Below are 17,098 nucleotides of genomic sequence, written 5' to 3'. Positions count from 1 at the left end.
CTGAACTTCATGCCCCATCTGAACCGACTCTTCTGGCTGCACTTGCTCCCGCAAAGTGTTCCTGCGCGGCAGAGGAGCATTCAAAGTTTTTAGTGCCATGGCTTCTATACCACGTACCATGTTGCTGATGACCTCCAAGCTGTGGCGCTTGTTCACAGCTGCATGGTGCTTCACTGCCATGAGGGGCTCGCTGACCTCCTGCAGTGACTGACGGACGACTGGCGAGCTGTCCTCTTGGAAGGTTTTAACCGAGAGCTGGACCTTGCGAGTGACCAGGTCGGGACTGCTCCCACTGACATACTTGTGCCGGTGGCTTGCCAGGTCTGGCGTGCTCGTGGCGGGACGCGGGCGTGGGTATGGAGGTGGGGGTCTGAAGAGATAGTTCTTTAACATGTGAGTGGTGTTGTAGCTCTGGCTGCTCTGCAGCTGCATGTTAGCCAGCTCAGGTGTGCTGACAGTGTGGGATATGGCACTGGCTGCTGCCTTATTCTGAGCAGCGTTATTAGGGTTCATTTGGTCAGATGGGGCAACAGGCTTGTTATAGCCACTACTCCGGGGTCCATAGGTAATCGTGTAAGGATGTCTCTCTCGAATCTCAGGCTGACTGTAAACTAGGTCTTCCGGCTGGTTATAAGCATGTGTGTTTCCAATATTGAGATTCCTCAAAGACTGACTTTGGCTATCCATCTGGATCACCCCTCTCTTCATTTGCCTCATGACAGTTTCATAGTCTGGAGTTGGCCGGTAAGACGGTACTATGATTGCACTATGTCTGTGGCTGGGGATATAGTCTGCTCTCATGATGTCACTTCCAGGGATGCTCAGATTGGAGGACATTGGAGACGCCTGGATGAAGTTCTGCGAGCGATTGAGAGAGTTCATGCTGTGGGCACTGCATACACTCCCATTGGGTCTGTTACCATTCAAGTAGCTGAAGTCCATTGGACACCTGTCCAAACTGGTCTGAGACCTACAGTAGAAAGTTTCTTCATTTCCATGGAAAATGCTATCTGTGTAGAGCAAAGATAAAGACATTGATGATTTTAACATACAAGGACTCATTCAATGTTAACAAAACTTCAAACAGAGTCTGCACCAATGAGTACAGACACAGCTTAATGTTCAACAACTGCTGGGAACATTTGGTCTTGGGAGCATCCTTGAGTCACCGAAATAGAACTAAAACAAAGCTACTCATGTAAACGCTGCTAGCAGTTAGCAAAATATGGTAGTTCAGATCCTTGTGGGAGACATGAAAGGGGAAAGAGAGGAAGCATTTTTGCCTGGAGTGGCGAGGAAGAATAAGGGGGCATCTCCTCCCTCAGCATCCTGGAATGATTCACTGCTGCTGCCACCTTAAAAAGCCCAGTGCTGCTAGCCTGTGGTAAACCGAAAAGTTCTCTTGTCTTTTCTGTTGATGCACTGCTGTCTGTGATTTGAAGCAGTAGAAGACTCTGAAATTGGAACTCCTACTTCAAACCAGTCAACAGTTTTGAGGATCTGAAGCATAATATTGCAGGGTGATCAAGACTCAGAGGAAAAACACAAACAAACAAAACACTCTACAGAGGCACTAAAGAATATTAAACATTTCACAAAGGATATTTGAGGAGGAATCAAGATGGTAAAGATGATGTCCTGCATCACAACTTTATGCAAGCCTGTCCCTGTTGAAAGTCTTGTAAGAAAAAGAGTAGCGGCTCCCAAAGTTGTGAAATCAGCTAATTCATCAGTATAGAGAAGTCTGTGTAAAACTAAGAGAACTTTACAGTTCTTCTAAAACTGAGAATGTCCCTCTTCAGACCCTCAGCTTTGCAGTAATTAAGTAGTACCCACTAAAGCAAATCTTATACTGTATGCAAGGAATTAAACGTATCAAATTCTACTTTAAAATCAGTCAGACTATCACAACTCTAGAACACTCTCAGGTATGACTAAGGTCTCCTCTGCTGGTGAGAGCACTTCAACTGTGCCTCTCATGAACTGCAAAGAACGCAGCCTAACAGACCTGGCTACGTGTATTCCAAAAGGTGCTGTGGTTAAGGGTGTGAGATTCAAGGTGTTCAGGGGCTGGGCACCCTTCCCAGCCTTGATCAAAGTAACCTGGTACAACCTTTTAGAGAATTTATTTGTCAAACGTGGGGGTAAAGACAGTTAACCCTCCTTATGTCCGTCAGACTAACAATGTAGGCAGATGTTGGTGAAAAGTCAGCAGAACAGACTATGGAAATACACAGCTTCATGACCAGGATGCTCCGATTTCTCCTAAAGATATCTGTCGTCTCCTTTGCCCTCACTCTGTTTCTCTCCCTGGCCCGAGCTGGCAATGCCTTTGAGTGCAGCCATCATACTTCCTTCAGAGATTATTCTTTCAGCTCACTGAACTGGAATACCAAGCTAAAGGTCCATATAATCATGTACAGACATTTTACAGAAATTTGAAAACTGAAATTGGACTTTAAACAGAAGATTTACTGCAACATTAACCATGAAACTGCTCTCTCTTCTCCAGCAGCAGCTCCCATTTGACCGTGACAGCATCAGAAATGTAGACATAAAGTTTAGGAGCGTCTCTGCATGCACATAAAATTGAAGTCCATTAAAGGAAAAATATATGCTCTAAGTACCTTGTGAATTATGTGTTTCGGTGTAGTGTTCTCCACACTGGACATGCATAGGAGGCAGTATAAATGGATGTTGTCTTGGCTGAAATAAAAGCATAAGGAAAAATAAAAAGCATCAGCAACTTGGTTTGCTACAGGTTTTTTGGAGCTGAAACAAGAGAAACGGTTCTATGCCCTTTCCACTGAATACAGCTCTTTCTTACCCAGCCAAAGACACGTGGCTTGGCATTTCTTTATAGAACAGAGAATAGCGTTTTGCAAATTGTTTGCAAAATTTTGTTACAGAGCCCAAACCTGACCAGTTAGAACTCCTTTAAGCTCAACCACTTCAGAAAACAACATCCAGACTCCCAGCTCACTTACAACTTTTCACAAGTTTATTAAAAAGCCCTTGCCCTTCAAGAATCAAACCAAAACAAACATCCGATCAGGACAAAAGCAGGAGATGGAACAAATTCAAGGACCTAGAACACTGTTATACAAGCAACAGGAGTACATACAGACTTAAAGTAACACGAATATTGGGTTCCCTAGACAATGACTTGGAGCCTTCCTCCAACAATCTGTGCTGCAACAAGCTTTTTAACACAGTAAGTATCACAGGGGGGAATTCAGCATTAAATCAGTAGGATCATTTGCAGCAACCAGCTTTGCCCACTGGTAAACCAATGTGTTTTGCAGTCACATTTTACCACCTGCACTGTAATGTCCTGCCTGGCGTCACTGAGCAAAGTTTGGGAAAGCATACTTTGATGCACAAAGTAAGCAGAAAGAGAAGGAAGACACTCTCGCCTTGTGAATATATGAATAATTTCTGAACAGCAGAAAAAAGGCTCTTCATTAAGGCTGATTCAAGTAGTTCAAACTATTAAGGAATATTGTGGATGCCCAAGGCAAAAAAGAAACACCAAATAATTTACCACCCTTGCACGCACATGCACAAAATGAGTACCACGCAAGTTAGCTACTGAAGAGGGGGTGGGGAAGGGTTAAATTTACATTTTCTATGTAAATGGGGAGAGGGAATGAGAATCAAAGAATCTGAGCACACATGAATTCTTGCGTTCAAAATGGTTGTGTTAAGGTAGAGCTGGAAGACGACAGAAACTACTTCTGCTACAGCAATGACTTCCAAGGGTATAAACCCTACTCTCACTGAACAAACTGGGCCAAGGAGCCTGCTGCTGATAACCCAAGTAGCAGAGCTTAGTCTGGAACAAACCAAGATGCTGGGAAGCCTAACAAATGGGGAGCAGAGTTAAAATGCAAGGAAGGAGAAGTGACTCCTACTGGGATTGTATGGATCTGGAGCAGACAGTTTTCTTTGTGATAGATGTTATGGAAGATAACAGCAAGAAATTAAGCGTGATTCCTCCCTCCTCCCCTTTTTTTTTTGGAGGCCCATCTGCCTCTTCTGATGGAGCAGGGGAAGCTTGAGGTCTGCAGAACATCAATATCCAAATTAAAGATCACTTGGGGTTTTTGTTATATTAAGATCTCCTACACTGAGGAGATCTTGCTGGAGATCTTTGGTCTGACAGGCAAAAGAAACGGCATAAAATGGCTTTAAAGTAATAGATAAAATACAGGTTCACCATGATGCCAAAACCATATAAAGGGTCTTAATCTGACAGTAATGAACGTGATCCTCAGTGAAGTGGCAGAGCCTCACCCTGAAGATTCCACTTCACTTTCCATTTATGCCTACTGATTTATTACCATACAAGACAAATGAACAGGTAGGTGTATAAAGGTACGTACAGTGCAGACAACAGGCAGGACGCCTTTTTTTTCCCCCCCTTTCCTTCTCCCCCAAGAGAACTGTTCCAACAAGTTAACAAAACAACTATGAAAAGAAGCAGTTGAAAGTTCAATGTGAAGGGTTAGCAGCACAGTTCGTTTTTCATTGATGAGCATTCCTCCTCTTGATCTTCCTGAGGCTGGGGTTTAAAACCGAAATTTGTTGCATGCTTATGTTCAAAACATAAAGAGGCTGCAGGATTTGCTTTTTCTTTGAAAAAGAAGATTTCTACTTTCCATATCTAATATAGAGGTCAGCTCTCTCTTTCCCCGTGTGATATCTCTGAGGCCATAGCATGAGCATGCAAAGAACATTTAGTTCCTTCATCTTCAGTCCTTCATAGGCATTTCCAGGGACCAAACTAGCAGATACAAAACCACTGCAAATATGCCTCAGAGAACATGATATGCAGGGTGCGTACTGCATTGTGACGCCTTAGACACACGCTAAGAATGAAAGGACAAAGAAATCTAGAGCCAGCTACAACAGCTTGCCTGCCCAATGGCTGGGAAACACAGAATGCCGCTTTTAGATATAATGGACCATATAAAAGCACACAGGAAAACAGCCTGTGCTGCAATCTGCAGAGATAAAGCTATCTTAGTGTCAGTACTTGCTTAAGCTTAATTTGGGAACATTTTCAACCAGCTGTAGCCACACTGTGGGGACACATCAAGAAAACACTCCTGCCCACATTAGCTTTCTACCATACAGCAACAGGCTAATGGAATTACCACTGGGAAGGCCTACAAAGCAGGTATAATCTCTATCACACACAAAAACTTGCCACCTGCATATAGATAATATTGCCCTCTAAGGAATCAGCAGTGCTGTTCATTAAAATCTTTTTTATTAAAGTCTATTTCATTAAAATCTTATTTAATGGACTCTGAATTACTGACATACTGGATGTTCAGACTGGATCCAAAACAGTGTCCTTAGAACTGATCAGGGGGAAAAAACCCACTCCCACAGACTTTTTGATGAAAACTTCAGGAAAGAGTTACCCAGTTTTGTCAGATTTATAGTTTCTCCCATACGAAGACAGGCTGAGAAAGTTGGGGCTGTTCGGCCTGGAGAAGAGAAGCTGCGTGGAGACCTCAGAGCAGCTTCCAGTGTCTGAAGGGGGCTACAAGGATGCTGCAGAGGGACTCTGCATCAGGGACTGGAGCGACAGGACAAGGGGTGATGGGTTCAAACTGAACCAGGGGAAGTTCAGGTTAGATCTAAGGAAGAAGTTCTTCTCTGTGAGAGTGGTGAGGCACTGGAACAGGGAGCCCAAAGAAGTGGTGAATGTTCCATTCCCCACAGTGTTCATCAAGGCCAGGTTGGACAGAGCCTTGGATGAGATGGTCTAGCGTGAGGCATCCCTGCCCATGGCACGGGATTGGAACTGGATGATCTTAAGGTCCTTTCCAACCCAAACCATTTTGTGATTATATTTATGGCAACCAGTTAAATAGAAACAAATGTAGCTTAAGAAAAACTCTAAATCACAGTCCTGTACTGATTATTATAGTTGTACTTTAAAACACAGTAGCTTCACACAGAAAATAGGTTTTTAACCCAAAAAGCTGTAAATTGTAAGCAGACTTCACACAAAAACAGGAGGAATGGAAGAAACATGAAATAAGGAGCTGTAAAATTATCTAATGACTGGGTTTGATGTATACAGCACAAGACACTTCAAATTCTTTCTAGATGATTATTTTCTCTACATATTGAAGTAACCTCCATCCAGTACAAAAGATGTTCGGTTTCTGCAGGGCAAATAAAAATACAATGCCTTGAAGACTGTAATTTTTAATACTCAGTGGTGATATTATCCAGTTAAATTAATCAACCCTTGCAACTCATTCCAATCACATTGCCTACAAGAAACGATATAACGTGCTTATTTGCAATTGAGAAGGTATTCCATCTTACACAGTGACCCATCCCTTTAGAAATGGTACAGATATTCTTAAAGACCCCACCGTGGCACGTACCAAGGATGACCTACTCCAAGTGGGCCGTCGTCGGATAGGGGGAGGAGAACTTGATTGTCTGTGGAAGAAAAAGGAAAGGAAAATACTAGAAACTACAACATTTCAATTGTGATTCAAGAATGAATGGGAGAAACGAGATGAAGAATTCTTAAGTATTGCTCATTAATGAGATTTAAAATATGAAGAAATGAAAATAATTCCAGTTCTTCTCTAAATACAGGAAGTATTCCAGTTCCAAAACATACATGCCTTCTGTTCATTATCCTATTTGGCTTACTTGGAAACATAAGAAAAACTGGCTTAAAAATTAATCAAACGAGTCTCTTAAACAACAAAAAAACTGAACATGGCACACAGGCACAGTCTCAGGTGACTTAAGGTGAACATTAAAGCAGCAACAATTTGATGAAATTCATAGCAATCACTTCAAAGCAATGCCCACAGATCAGGAGGGGAAAAAAGCAATTGGTTAGGTAATACAAGCAGAAGCACATACAGTGTTAACAGTAGCCAGGTGCAGTGGAAGGAACAAGTTGTATAGGAGGAAATACAAAATGAGGAAGGGAAAGAAACAAGTTGAAGGAGGCAGAAATATAGTGCTTACGTGAAAAGAGGAAAGGTGGGATTTGTCCTCTTACAGTTTCTGATCTAGTGAATGATGTTATGTGCTATTAGAGGAAATGCACACAGGAAAACAAACAACTATCATTTAAACACAGAGAGCAGGAAAATTACTTGGCTAGAAAACACACATTGGCATATGCTGCCATCAGTGTCTGTGGCTCTAACACAGAAGCTGATACCATATGAGACAGTGGTAAGGAGAGCAATTCTAATGGCAAAAATACATTTAAACTCCAGTTATTTCACTCAGTAACCTCATAAGGTTCCCTATCTTTATTTGTCCAACTGTTTCTAAGTTGGATATGAAGCTGCTACATACCTACATACAACCCTCTCATGGCACCCACATACTTATGGCTCAGCGTTTAGAAATAAACACTACCAAAAGCTATTGCTTCTTCAGTCTAGATTATGAACAGTAACAGAACAGTCCTCTCCTGCTGACCCCAATATACAGCTTCAAAGGGGAAATATTCCAAGATGACAGACTATGGGATTTTGTTTTCTTTCTTGATTGTCACAGGGGAGACAATCAGGAGCTCTAAAACCTGAAATACATGATATGTTGCTAAGAAATGTCTTTTCTGGTCTTCCACTCACCTCCCAAGAACCGTAAGCACCACCTGAAATCAAATCAACATCTTTATTCTGTAAGTGCGAAGATCAGCTCATTGGTCTTTCCAATACTCTGACTCACTGTACGTTAATATAATGCGTGCATATGTAACGTTAGAAAGTCAGACTTTCAGATCTTCCCTTCATCATTTTGGCTTTATTTTCCAACAGATGGCATTACCCAGTTGAACAGATGGGATGTCCAGCTCTAACTAGAGCTTTTGGTAGAGATGAGGCTTCTTCATATCTTAACAGCTAACTAAACTGGGAAGGTTCTGCAAGGAATTCACATTGTCATCGCTATACAAACCCAGTACATCATAAAAACTCCTCAAAACTCTGAACCTCTAAAAGCTAAATTTGTCTCAAATTAAAATTGCTGCATGCTAGTATAAAGGAAGCATCCTCAGCTTAGACCACTAACTTGTAACTAAAGCCTCATGAGTTCCTCCTTCAGTTAGGGTAAATCCACCTGTGTGAGAGGACTAGCTCAAGGCCAGTTCCTCAGTAAGTGCTCAAAGTAGAGCCTAAAGGAGGCTTCAGGCTCAGATTTACAGTCTCTGCGTCTTTGTGCTAGTATGGCTACATAGATTAATGTTCCCACGTGTCTGCTTGGCACATACAAGCAACAGATAAATTATACTGCCCAAATTAGAAGATGACAACCTGTGTTTTCCACCACCCTTAGCTGCTAGATGGGTAGTCCATCTGCTACTGCAATTCACATTCTAACATATGTCACCTTTCACTCCAGTTTATCCTAATACTCTGGGTTACTAATGGCAGAGACCAAGGCCTTTAATTCAAGACCCCCTGTCAGATCTGGCTGCTTGGGGAGCATCACGCCCTGCAAGGCTCAGAATGAAATTTCATTCTCAATTGTCTGTTCTTGCTGGTGGTTAAAACAAAACAAGAAAAAAAGGGAAAGGGGAAAGAAATAACTGACACAAGTAACTAGAAAGAAAACAAACAAAACCAGATATGCCAAAACTCAGCTCAATTTCACAGCAGGATATCAGCAAACAGCTCTGAAGAAAAGAGTACTCACTCTGTGCAGATTTTGTTCTGTTTATAAAACTTGTGTCTTGCTGCAAACAGCCGTGAAATATATTTGGCATTTTCAAGATCATCCTTTAAACACAAGAAAAAAAATAGGAGGAAAAAAAATGTAATCATTCATTCTGCTATTCTTACCAAGAAGTAACAAAGAGTTTTACAAATCCAATTGCAGTAAGGCTTGGTAAGGTCCATCATGTACAGAATCTGGCTGCCAAGAACATGTCTAGTGCCCTCAAGAGCATTCAAGGCATTGAATTACTGAAATACAGTGGCATGCCTTTACATGCTGCCACTTCACTGCTAAGTCACAGTGGGAGGGGAGGAGGGACAACAAGAAATGGCTCAAGCCTGCTGGTCCAGTTTCTATCCTGGCCTTGGTTCAGGGAGATGTGATTTTAAATAGCACTGAACAGCACTGCCCTCCGAGTTCCAGTACGTGCATGCACGGCACCTTATGCCCAGCCTCAACCACTGCTCGTGCTGCTATATTTATGCCAGCATGGAAGTGTGGCACTGTGGATGTTTCATCCAACAAGCATTTCAGTTTCTTGCAGACTTCCCAGCACAGTATACTTCAGGATTCTTGGAAGAGAATATAAATATCAGTAGCTCAATGAAGTTAATTTCACTCTTTGCATAAACTGTGAACTTGAGGGAGAGGAGTTAAGGTGAGTGAGCCCCTTTGGCAACGTGGAATTTTAAAGGTTTCTTTTTTATTTAAGTAGCTTTCTGATTACACCGATTAGATCTTTTCCTTACTGTGTGAAAGAGCACATTCTCTTCTTTGTTGATCAACTCTAGAACAATTGAAGATTTGTTATGTGCTATATTCCCAATGTCATTCCACCTGTAAAGTAAAAAAACGTGGTAGAGTTTACCAACACATACATTCAAATGTTTCACAAACACATTAAGAATCCCTTAGTCAATATCAGCCTCATTTGATGTGAAAGCTTTTCAGCAGCTGTTTGGTGAAGAAACACGGTCAGGAAAATAAGGAAGCCATGCTCTGATAAAAGGAGAAATAGATATTCACCTCTTAACCCAAAGCAGGAGAGTCCAAAACTCTCTTTAAAAACACCAATTTGAAAACTCACAGTAACAGATACATTGAAAATACATTAATGCTAAGCATTTTACTGAACGGAGGCATTTTTGAGCTGATTGATTGTAACCATGTGTAATAGAAATTGCCATTTAATAGTACCATTCCTCTCCAAATGCTGTTTCCAGCTTTCCCCCAGTGCCAATTCTTCCTGAAGAAGGTTTAGCTGACAACACAGTTATGTAGGCTATGCATACCATGTTAATACTCTGGTTTTTATGTGTGCAATCTTTGTTGGGTTTCTTTTTTTTCAAAGTAATTGTCAGGTTACCCAAGATCAGAGTTATAATCTTCTTACAAATAGCTGTCAGACATTCACATACATTGCATGCAATCCATGGGGATGGAAAGGACTTGTTTGTTCTGTTTGCAGCATGCATTCCTCTTCATGTCATAGCAGGATGCTTGAAGCGCATATTTCCAAAGAGTAAGGCTCCCTGCACCAACTATCACTTCTACATGTAAAGAAACTTCTTGGTTTTGTCACCTGGCACAGTTCAAGGATTATCTGTTTTCTTCTTAAAAAGAAGAAAAGCCTGTGGAAAAGGGAGCTCTAACATTTCTGATGAAAGCCCTTTGAAGGCAAAGACTCCAGCTGAAGTCTGATATAAGCCTTGCTACTGACTAAAAATTAACACACCTCATAAACCACATACTTTTGTCTGCACAATGTTTGTATTCTAATAACAGGCAGCAGTAGAAATCCACTTCAAGTTAACACCACCAGTAATGGAAATACCCACCAGAACAGTAGCAAAGAAGAATGAGTGAAACCCCAGCCTCCCTGGAACCACAGACATTTCTAGCAACACTTTTATACACAACAAACATTTATAAGAAGCAAAAAAAACCACAAAAGAAAGTTAATGGAAAGACTGAAGTGATTCTTAATAACCAAAACAGCAGAACAAATAAACAAGTGACAAAACCAGGATTTTGAGAAGTGCAGAAAATCCAGGGGTTTGTAGTGGGGCACCTACACGTGACAGCCAGATCTGCAGACAGGTTGGGTGCCCAGGCTGCTGTGAGGTTTAACAGATTTGCATTCAGAAGCAGACATAAAGGCAAGAAAATAAAAGGGATGAAAGCGTCGTAAGTAGAACAAGGTACATGACAGACAACTATGTCTTTCTTGCCATCAAACCCATTCACAGACATCAGCAATTATTTTTTATCACATCTCTTACAGCCAAGAGGCCAATCCTGAAAACAGTGAGGTAACTACTCCTCAGTTAGAGGATTGGCACTATTGAAGTCACATATGTAAGTAAGGGGAAAAAACCACACTTGGAGCTCTGAAAAGGAAGTCACTTTACTTATAGAAGACCCTAGTTTTTACCTATAGATCACAGTTGTCCTTCCAATTCTGTTTTTTATGAAGATTCCCATGAAGAAAATACCCAGGTGTATGTCATTTCCATGATTATCCTGCAGAGAAAGGATAATCTATTTAGTTTCATAAAGAAATTGGCAAATGCATGCATATGAATGCGTTCGGAACTACCGCACAGAAACCCTTCTTCAGGATGGCTGCAGGACTAACCCTTCACTAACCTGCATATTGCTGCCTGATTGGGCTGTGATTTTTGTTATTTCAAAGCAATTGGCACTTCACTGGGTTCACTCTGTTGATTAGTGAGGACAGACAAAGGCTAAACAAGCCCAAGGTTCTCCTCTATCAACCAACACACTACAAACTGGCATTGATTGTATAATACCCCACATTCCCTAGCATTGTGATTACAGCTGTCTACAGGCTGTATGATCATGAAAAGCAATAGTCCTCTTCCACATTCACAGTGTTTCTCCAGTCATCTGTTAAAACATGCAGAGATTTCAGAAAACCACACCTGGAGATGGAATCTCTCTCAAAAGTCATACCCTTCATGCTTCCTCCTTTAAGCACTCTCGTAGAAGTTCACAGCATGTCACCCTAAAAGTACTTGTATCTCTATACAGATACCTCCTCCTTTTCCCCCCTCAATTATTGGGTTAAATATTCACCTGCATGTACCACAATGTCAACTGTTCTTACATTGCTTTTGAGAGGTTCTATTGGCTTTGTGCCCACCCATGTCTCCTTGTGAGCGCCTGTTTGAAATCCATGTGCTCCTCTTCCATTTTGCAATCAGTTGTTTTCTTAAAAACATGCTTTCTCTTTTTATCAACAAAAGCTTAATGCTGCTGACAAAGAGATTTTTTTACATTTATCAACAAAAACAACTCCCCCTCAGCAGCATATATAGTAATTGATTCACACTTTAAAGTGGTAAATAAAAATGATGCTAACACAGTGTGGTTAAAAAGAATTGGTAGAAGAAAAGTTATGAGAGAAGTTAATGCACTATGCATGAGCAAATTCTAGAAACCATTGGATGCTCCTGCATTTTAACTGATAGATTAGATCTGTTCTCCTAGCCTTGCTCTACTTGATCCCCAGAAGACAACAGTGGAGTATTTGCACCTGTATCTAAGTGTTAGGCCTTTGCAAAGTAATGATGGATGCCAATTTTCTAGCCCCTGCCTATGCACTGATTCCCAGTGCTGCATACACCAGCATTCTTCCACATACACTACAAGTCCTAGAGGTCCTATGGCTGACAGTCTTCATTTTAGGAAGAGGACTTTAAGAAAAGGACTGCACATTCCCTTGTCCCAGAGGCAGTTTTAGAAAGCAAAGAGACTGGGAAAATGTATGCATTTGTACACATATAAATATACATCCATGCACGTCCCTCCTCCCAAATAACAAGTGATAGAACAAGAGGAAACGGCCTCAAGCTGCACCAGGGGAGGTTTAGATGGAGATTAGGAACAATTCCTTGCCCAGAGGGTGCTCAGGCATTGGAACAGGCTGCCCAGGGCAGGGCTGGAGCCACCGTCCCTGCAAGCGTTCACAAACGATGTAGATGAGGGCCTTACATGACTAGCTGTGGCCTTGGCAGTGCTGGCGAATGGTTGGACTTGATGATCTTAAAAGTCTTTTCCAACCTGGTTGTTTCTATGATTCTATGTGTATACAAGTATTTACACAGAACAAAAAACATGTTTCTAATAGCATTTTCTAACAGGAACAAAAGAGGAATCGTTCATTTTTCCCTTTATACACAACTGTCTTTGCTTACAAGGCCAGCATGCTGCTCTTTGCAAAATTGCAAGGTGCTACCCTTGTATCAGAGCACTCAGTCTCTTACTATCTTACTGACACGTGGTAATATCTAATGACGATTCCACACAGAAACTTTTGCATCATATAGCATTAGTCTGAATTAATTTGAGGAAAACATTTATTTCATTCATTAGCAATAAACACTCCATAATTCTCTTTGTTGGGTAAAAGGCTTTTTTGCCACTGAGCTCCTCCCCTTCAGGCCAATTTTGAGATAGACAAAGGATCAATTTTGACTTCAGCAGAAAGGGATTATGGTTTGGTGTGGCATGTTGTTTGGCTTGGTTTTAAATTCCAAGGCATCTTTAACTAGCAGGAGAACTGCTTGCAGTCCACCACTTCTGGTGGCTGGGTTGGTGTGCAGAGAAATGGGTTACGTGTGTACTGACAGCTTTCAGTTTCTCAGCACAACTTGGTGGCATGTGCTCCATAAGGCCAGGCAGCCAATCCATGGGAGACAGGGGCTTCCAGTGAAGCAAAAGTGACAAATGCAAAACAATCCCCCCTTCCCCAATTTTACATGCGTGGAGGACCTGTGTGCACATGTAAGAAACTAAGAAAAGGTGAAGTTATTGCTTGGTAAACAGCAACTTAGAAAGACATGAGAAGTTCTCATCTTCCCATCCTGTTAAAGACAACCAGAGCTGAGGTTCATCTCCTCAGACAGCACTCAGACAAAAGCAAGGAGCATCTCTGCTTTGCAAGTGAGCAGCCCCAGCACACAGCAACCTCTTCTGTTAAAAGGATTTTTGTGAACAGAAGTAACACTACAGGCCTAAGGTACCCTCATGCTGCAATGTCCATTCGAACCACCAGCAGTCATTTCACCTTCCAGAACAGTCAAGTAAGTCCTGTCTCTTTTAGATAAGCAAAGTTGTGCTTTGCATTTGTCACTTTTGTGTGACAAAGCATGTATTCCAAAGGTCAGTGCAGACTTCTGCATCGTTTGATTACGAGGTTCCTTTATAATATCCACTAACATACCTTCACAGGGAAAATTTCCTGCCCAAACCCATCAAGGCGTTCCACTTCATTGATGTACATCAGCTCAGCCTCTGCTGCTGTAATGCCACTGCAATTAGAGTAACAAAAGGCAGCTATTGGTTCAATGATACATGCACACAAAACACACCAGTGAAAGAATGGGAGGTTCACAAGCCCACTTTGGAGATGCTGCCTAGAAATGCATCACACAAAACCAGCTTTTTACATTAGGATCAGAAAGAGGAGGAATTGTACTTAATGTTGCTAAGGTAAGGTACAAAGCACAGTTCAAATTACAGGAGAAACACACTGAACTGATCATATTACTCAGTTTCTTCAGCACACATCAAATATTTTCCGTGCTTTATTAAAACATCAGGCCACTGCATCAGGTTATGTCTAGTTTTGGACGGCCAGTTTGAGCCATATGGGTCCTAATTTGCATAAAGAGTATACATATCCATTGAAGTTTCTTAAAATGACTTGAAAGGGAAGACCTACATTTTCAAGTCAAAACCACAGGCACTAAATCCAAACATTGAGTAGAATCTCTTTCACAATAGGAGAACAAACTCAGTGCAAGCTTCTGCACACGTGTCTACACATGCTCTTGTCACAGCTCAGGAATTCAGACAGATTTTGGTTCTCAAAAGCAGGTCAGAATAGATTGCAGGTTGCTCCAAAAGAAAGCCACTATTACTGTTCCTCATCTTTGCTCCTCCTTACCATACCTTAGGAACAGAAATACAGGAACCAGAGAAATACTGGGGAGAAAGAGGGAGAGAAAGGAGGTAGAATGCGATCTACCTGCTGAAGTGAGGATAAGTATGTGCACTAAAGAGCACAGCAGGGGAGAGAAACCTTTCCTTTCAAGTCTGGGAGTTAACCAAGACCACACACGCAGCCCATGTCAGAAAGAGCAGCGCAGAACCAGGCCTGTTCATGGCCAGCTTGGAAGCTAACTCTTTGGTTTCATCAAAGGTCCAAGATTACATTGAAACTAAGACTGAAAATGGCCTTATACTCAGAGACTGGTATTTTCCTCATTACAACCATTCTCTGTCATACAATAGGGAGTGCTGCACCCTCCATATAATATTCCCATTGCATTTCACGTAATAAAGCTTGACATGTAAATTCATAATCTAACACAAAAGATTATTTCCAGTGACGTACAGGCACTGCATTTTATTAAGAACTGCACTCTAGAGGCTCAAATTCTTCCACCACCAAAACACCTAGATGACAAAAAAGAAGCCTGCTTACAAAGGCGTTTGCGCTGCAGCACTAATACGTTCCCTCCTACCCTAATTATTAACACCATGTTGTATCTTTTCCACAATGAGACTTAAAACTCAACTCCTGTTATTTTCTTTTCCACTCCACTGAGAGCATGTGCATCCCCTTCTCTCTGGAATGACAGAAAACCCTCTGCCAGACCCTCAGATTCCCCCTGATTAAGTCACGGGGTCTTTCACTATCAGGATTTGCACAAAACCAAGAAGAGAAAGCAGCCTACTCCATACTGCAAGCAGTGTTGCACAGGCTCATTAAACATTATGTTACAGGTGCTTGTTTATTTGGGATTAAGTTCCTTGGCCATTTTGTGTTCACAAGAGGCTGATAATCTTTTGTAATAGACTAATTAAAAAACCCAATGAGACACAGCATAATTGTAACACAAAGACAGGCTAGTTTACCCCTGACAGAAAAGCATGGGGAGGAAGGGAAGTACTAGGAGAATGATGACAATAAATAATCCAAACCTTAACATGTTAAATTTACCTGTGAGTTCGGTGCTCCTGAGCAACCTTTTGAGTCAGCTCCTCCAAGACAGCTTCATCCTGGGTCCAATCCTGTAAGAATACGAAGTAGCATCAAAAACCTGCTATCCAAAGAGAGGGATGACAAAATGCAAGATGGAAATTATGACAGATGTTTCAGGATTGTCTCCTGTTCATGCTCTTCCAGGTCATTGAGAGACAGAGATCCTATCACCAACTATATTGAAAATTCAAGCAGGGATGCTGAAAACATGGAAGGAGAACACAAGAGTCTGATTTCTTTTATACCTTTTAGAGGAGGATAAAAAGATACTCTTAAAAATAAGGTTAAGATATTTATTATTCCAAAATAGCCCAGATAAGGAATCTTTTCCTGGATAAGGACCAAACAAGTCTTTAAAACCAGTTGGAAGTCTAGAAATTAATATCTACCTTTTAAACCAGGCCACTGAAAGTTTTGCTACCTCTTAAATCTGTAATAAAATGTACTTTATGTTTGCAACGCATTTCTGAGCAGATTTTTTTTATCTCCTGCAAATTTAATAATATGTAGTAGAAACAATTCAGAAGTAACTGGGAGGAGGTTAAGAAAGGAAGTCTGCTCATAAATTCAAGGCCAAAAAAAAACCCCAAAGGAAGCCGAGAAGCTTTTTTGCAAAACCTCAAAGTTCTTATTTTTATATTTAAAAGCCTTAAGGCTGCATGTAAGGTACTTAAAGCCACTGCCTGTTTCTTGCTCAATGGGGCCCTCCCCTCTGCTATTTGCTTCTGCCACACAAAAATGTGAGAGTGGTAGCGTGCTAATGAAAAATGGCATGGTACATGCCTATGCACAGCTACACACCTGTGGGGTGTACTGTGTACATAACTTTGTTCTTTTCCCTGCTCAAGAAATGCCATTTGACACACATCGGAGCCTCACAAGATCAAACAGTACAAATGTAACTGCCCCTCCCTCATCTACCAGCTCAATTCACTAACGAATTTATAGCAGCGCTCTCGTTGGAGGCTCTTTCTGTGCCCAAGATTCACTCAAATCCTCCCACTTGCTTCAGGACTAGTTTATATCTGCAGCACTTAGCAACTGTCACTGAACTTGCAGTGAAATATTTACTATTACGTTATCCACTCCTCCCCAGAAGAGCAAAGACAACTTAGAGAAACGTCTAGAGAAACAGTTGCTTTAAGAGCAGGCTTCTGAAGACTGTAGATCTTTGATGATCTCGTTCAATTTAGCAGCAGCAGCATGGATGAAATGCAAGACATCACAAAGTGAACACAAGCAAAACAGAAGAGAGCAACACTATGTAGGCAGCTGACTCAGAAATGGAGGTTCTAGGAGATG

The 17,098-nt window shown here is 41.4% G+C and overlaps 1 protein-coding gene across 1 annotated transcript in view; it reads right to left on the bottom strand.

Moving 5' to 3' along the window:
* The window catches only part of PTPN14 (protein tyrosine phosphatase, non-receptor type 14), a 72,151-nt gene that overhangs the window by 17,331 nt on the left and 37,722 nt on the right, over window positions 1–17,098 (bottom strand). Inside the window, 8 exon segments of the mRNA XM_010010665.1 lie at window positions 1–1,010; window positions 2,628–2,706; window positions 6,414–6,471; window positions 8,701–8,783; window positions 9,471–9,558; window positions 11,156–11,244; window positions 13,970–14,057; window positions 15,755–15,825. Of these exon segments, the coding sequence (XP_010008967.1) occupies window positions 1–1,010; window positions 2,628–2,706; window positions 6,414–6,471; window positions 8,701–8,783; window positions 9,471–9,558; window positions 11,156–11,244; window positions 13,970–14,057; window positions 15,755–15,825 (1,566 nt within the window).

Source organism: Nestor notabilis, unplaced genomic scaffold (genome assembly GCF_000696875.1).
Source record: "Nestor notabilis isolate BGI_N333 unplaced genomic scaffold, ASM69687v1 scaffold3893, whole genome shotgun sequence".
Lineage (NCBI taxonomy): Eukaryota > Metazoa > Chordata > Aves > Psittaciformes > Psittacidae > Nestor > Nestor notabilis.
Note: the sequence above shows the minus strand (reverse complement) of the source record. Positions and strands in the feature narration are given on the sequence as shown.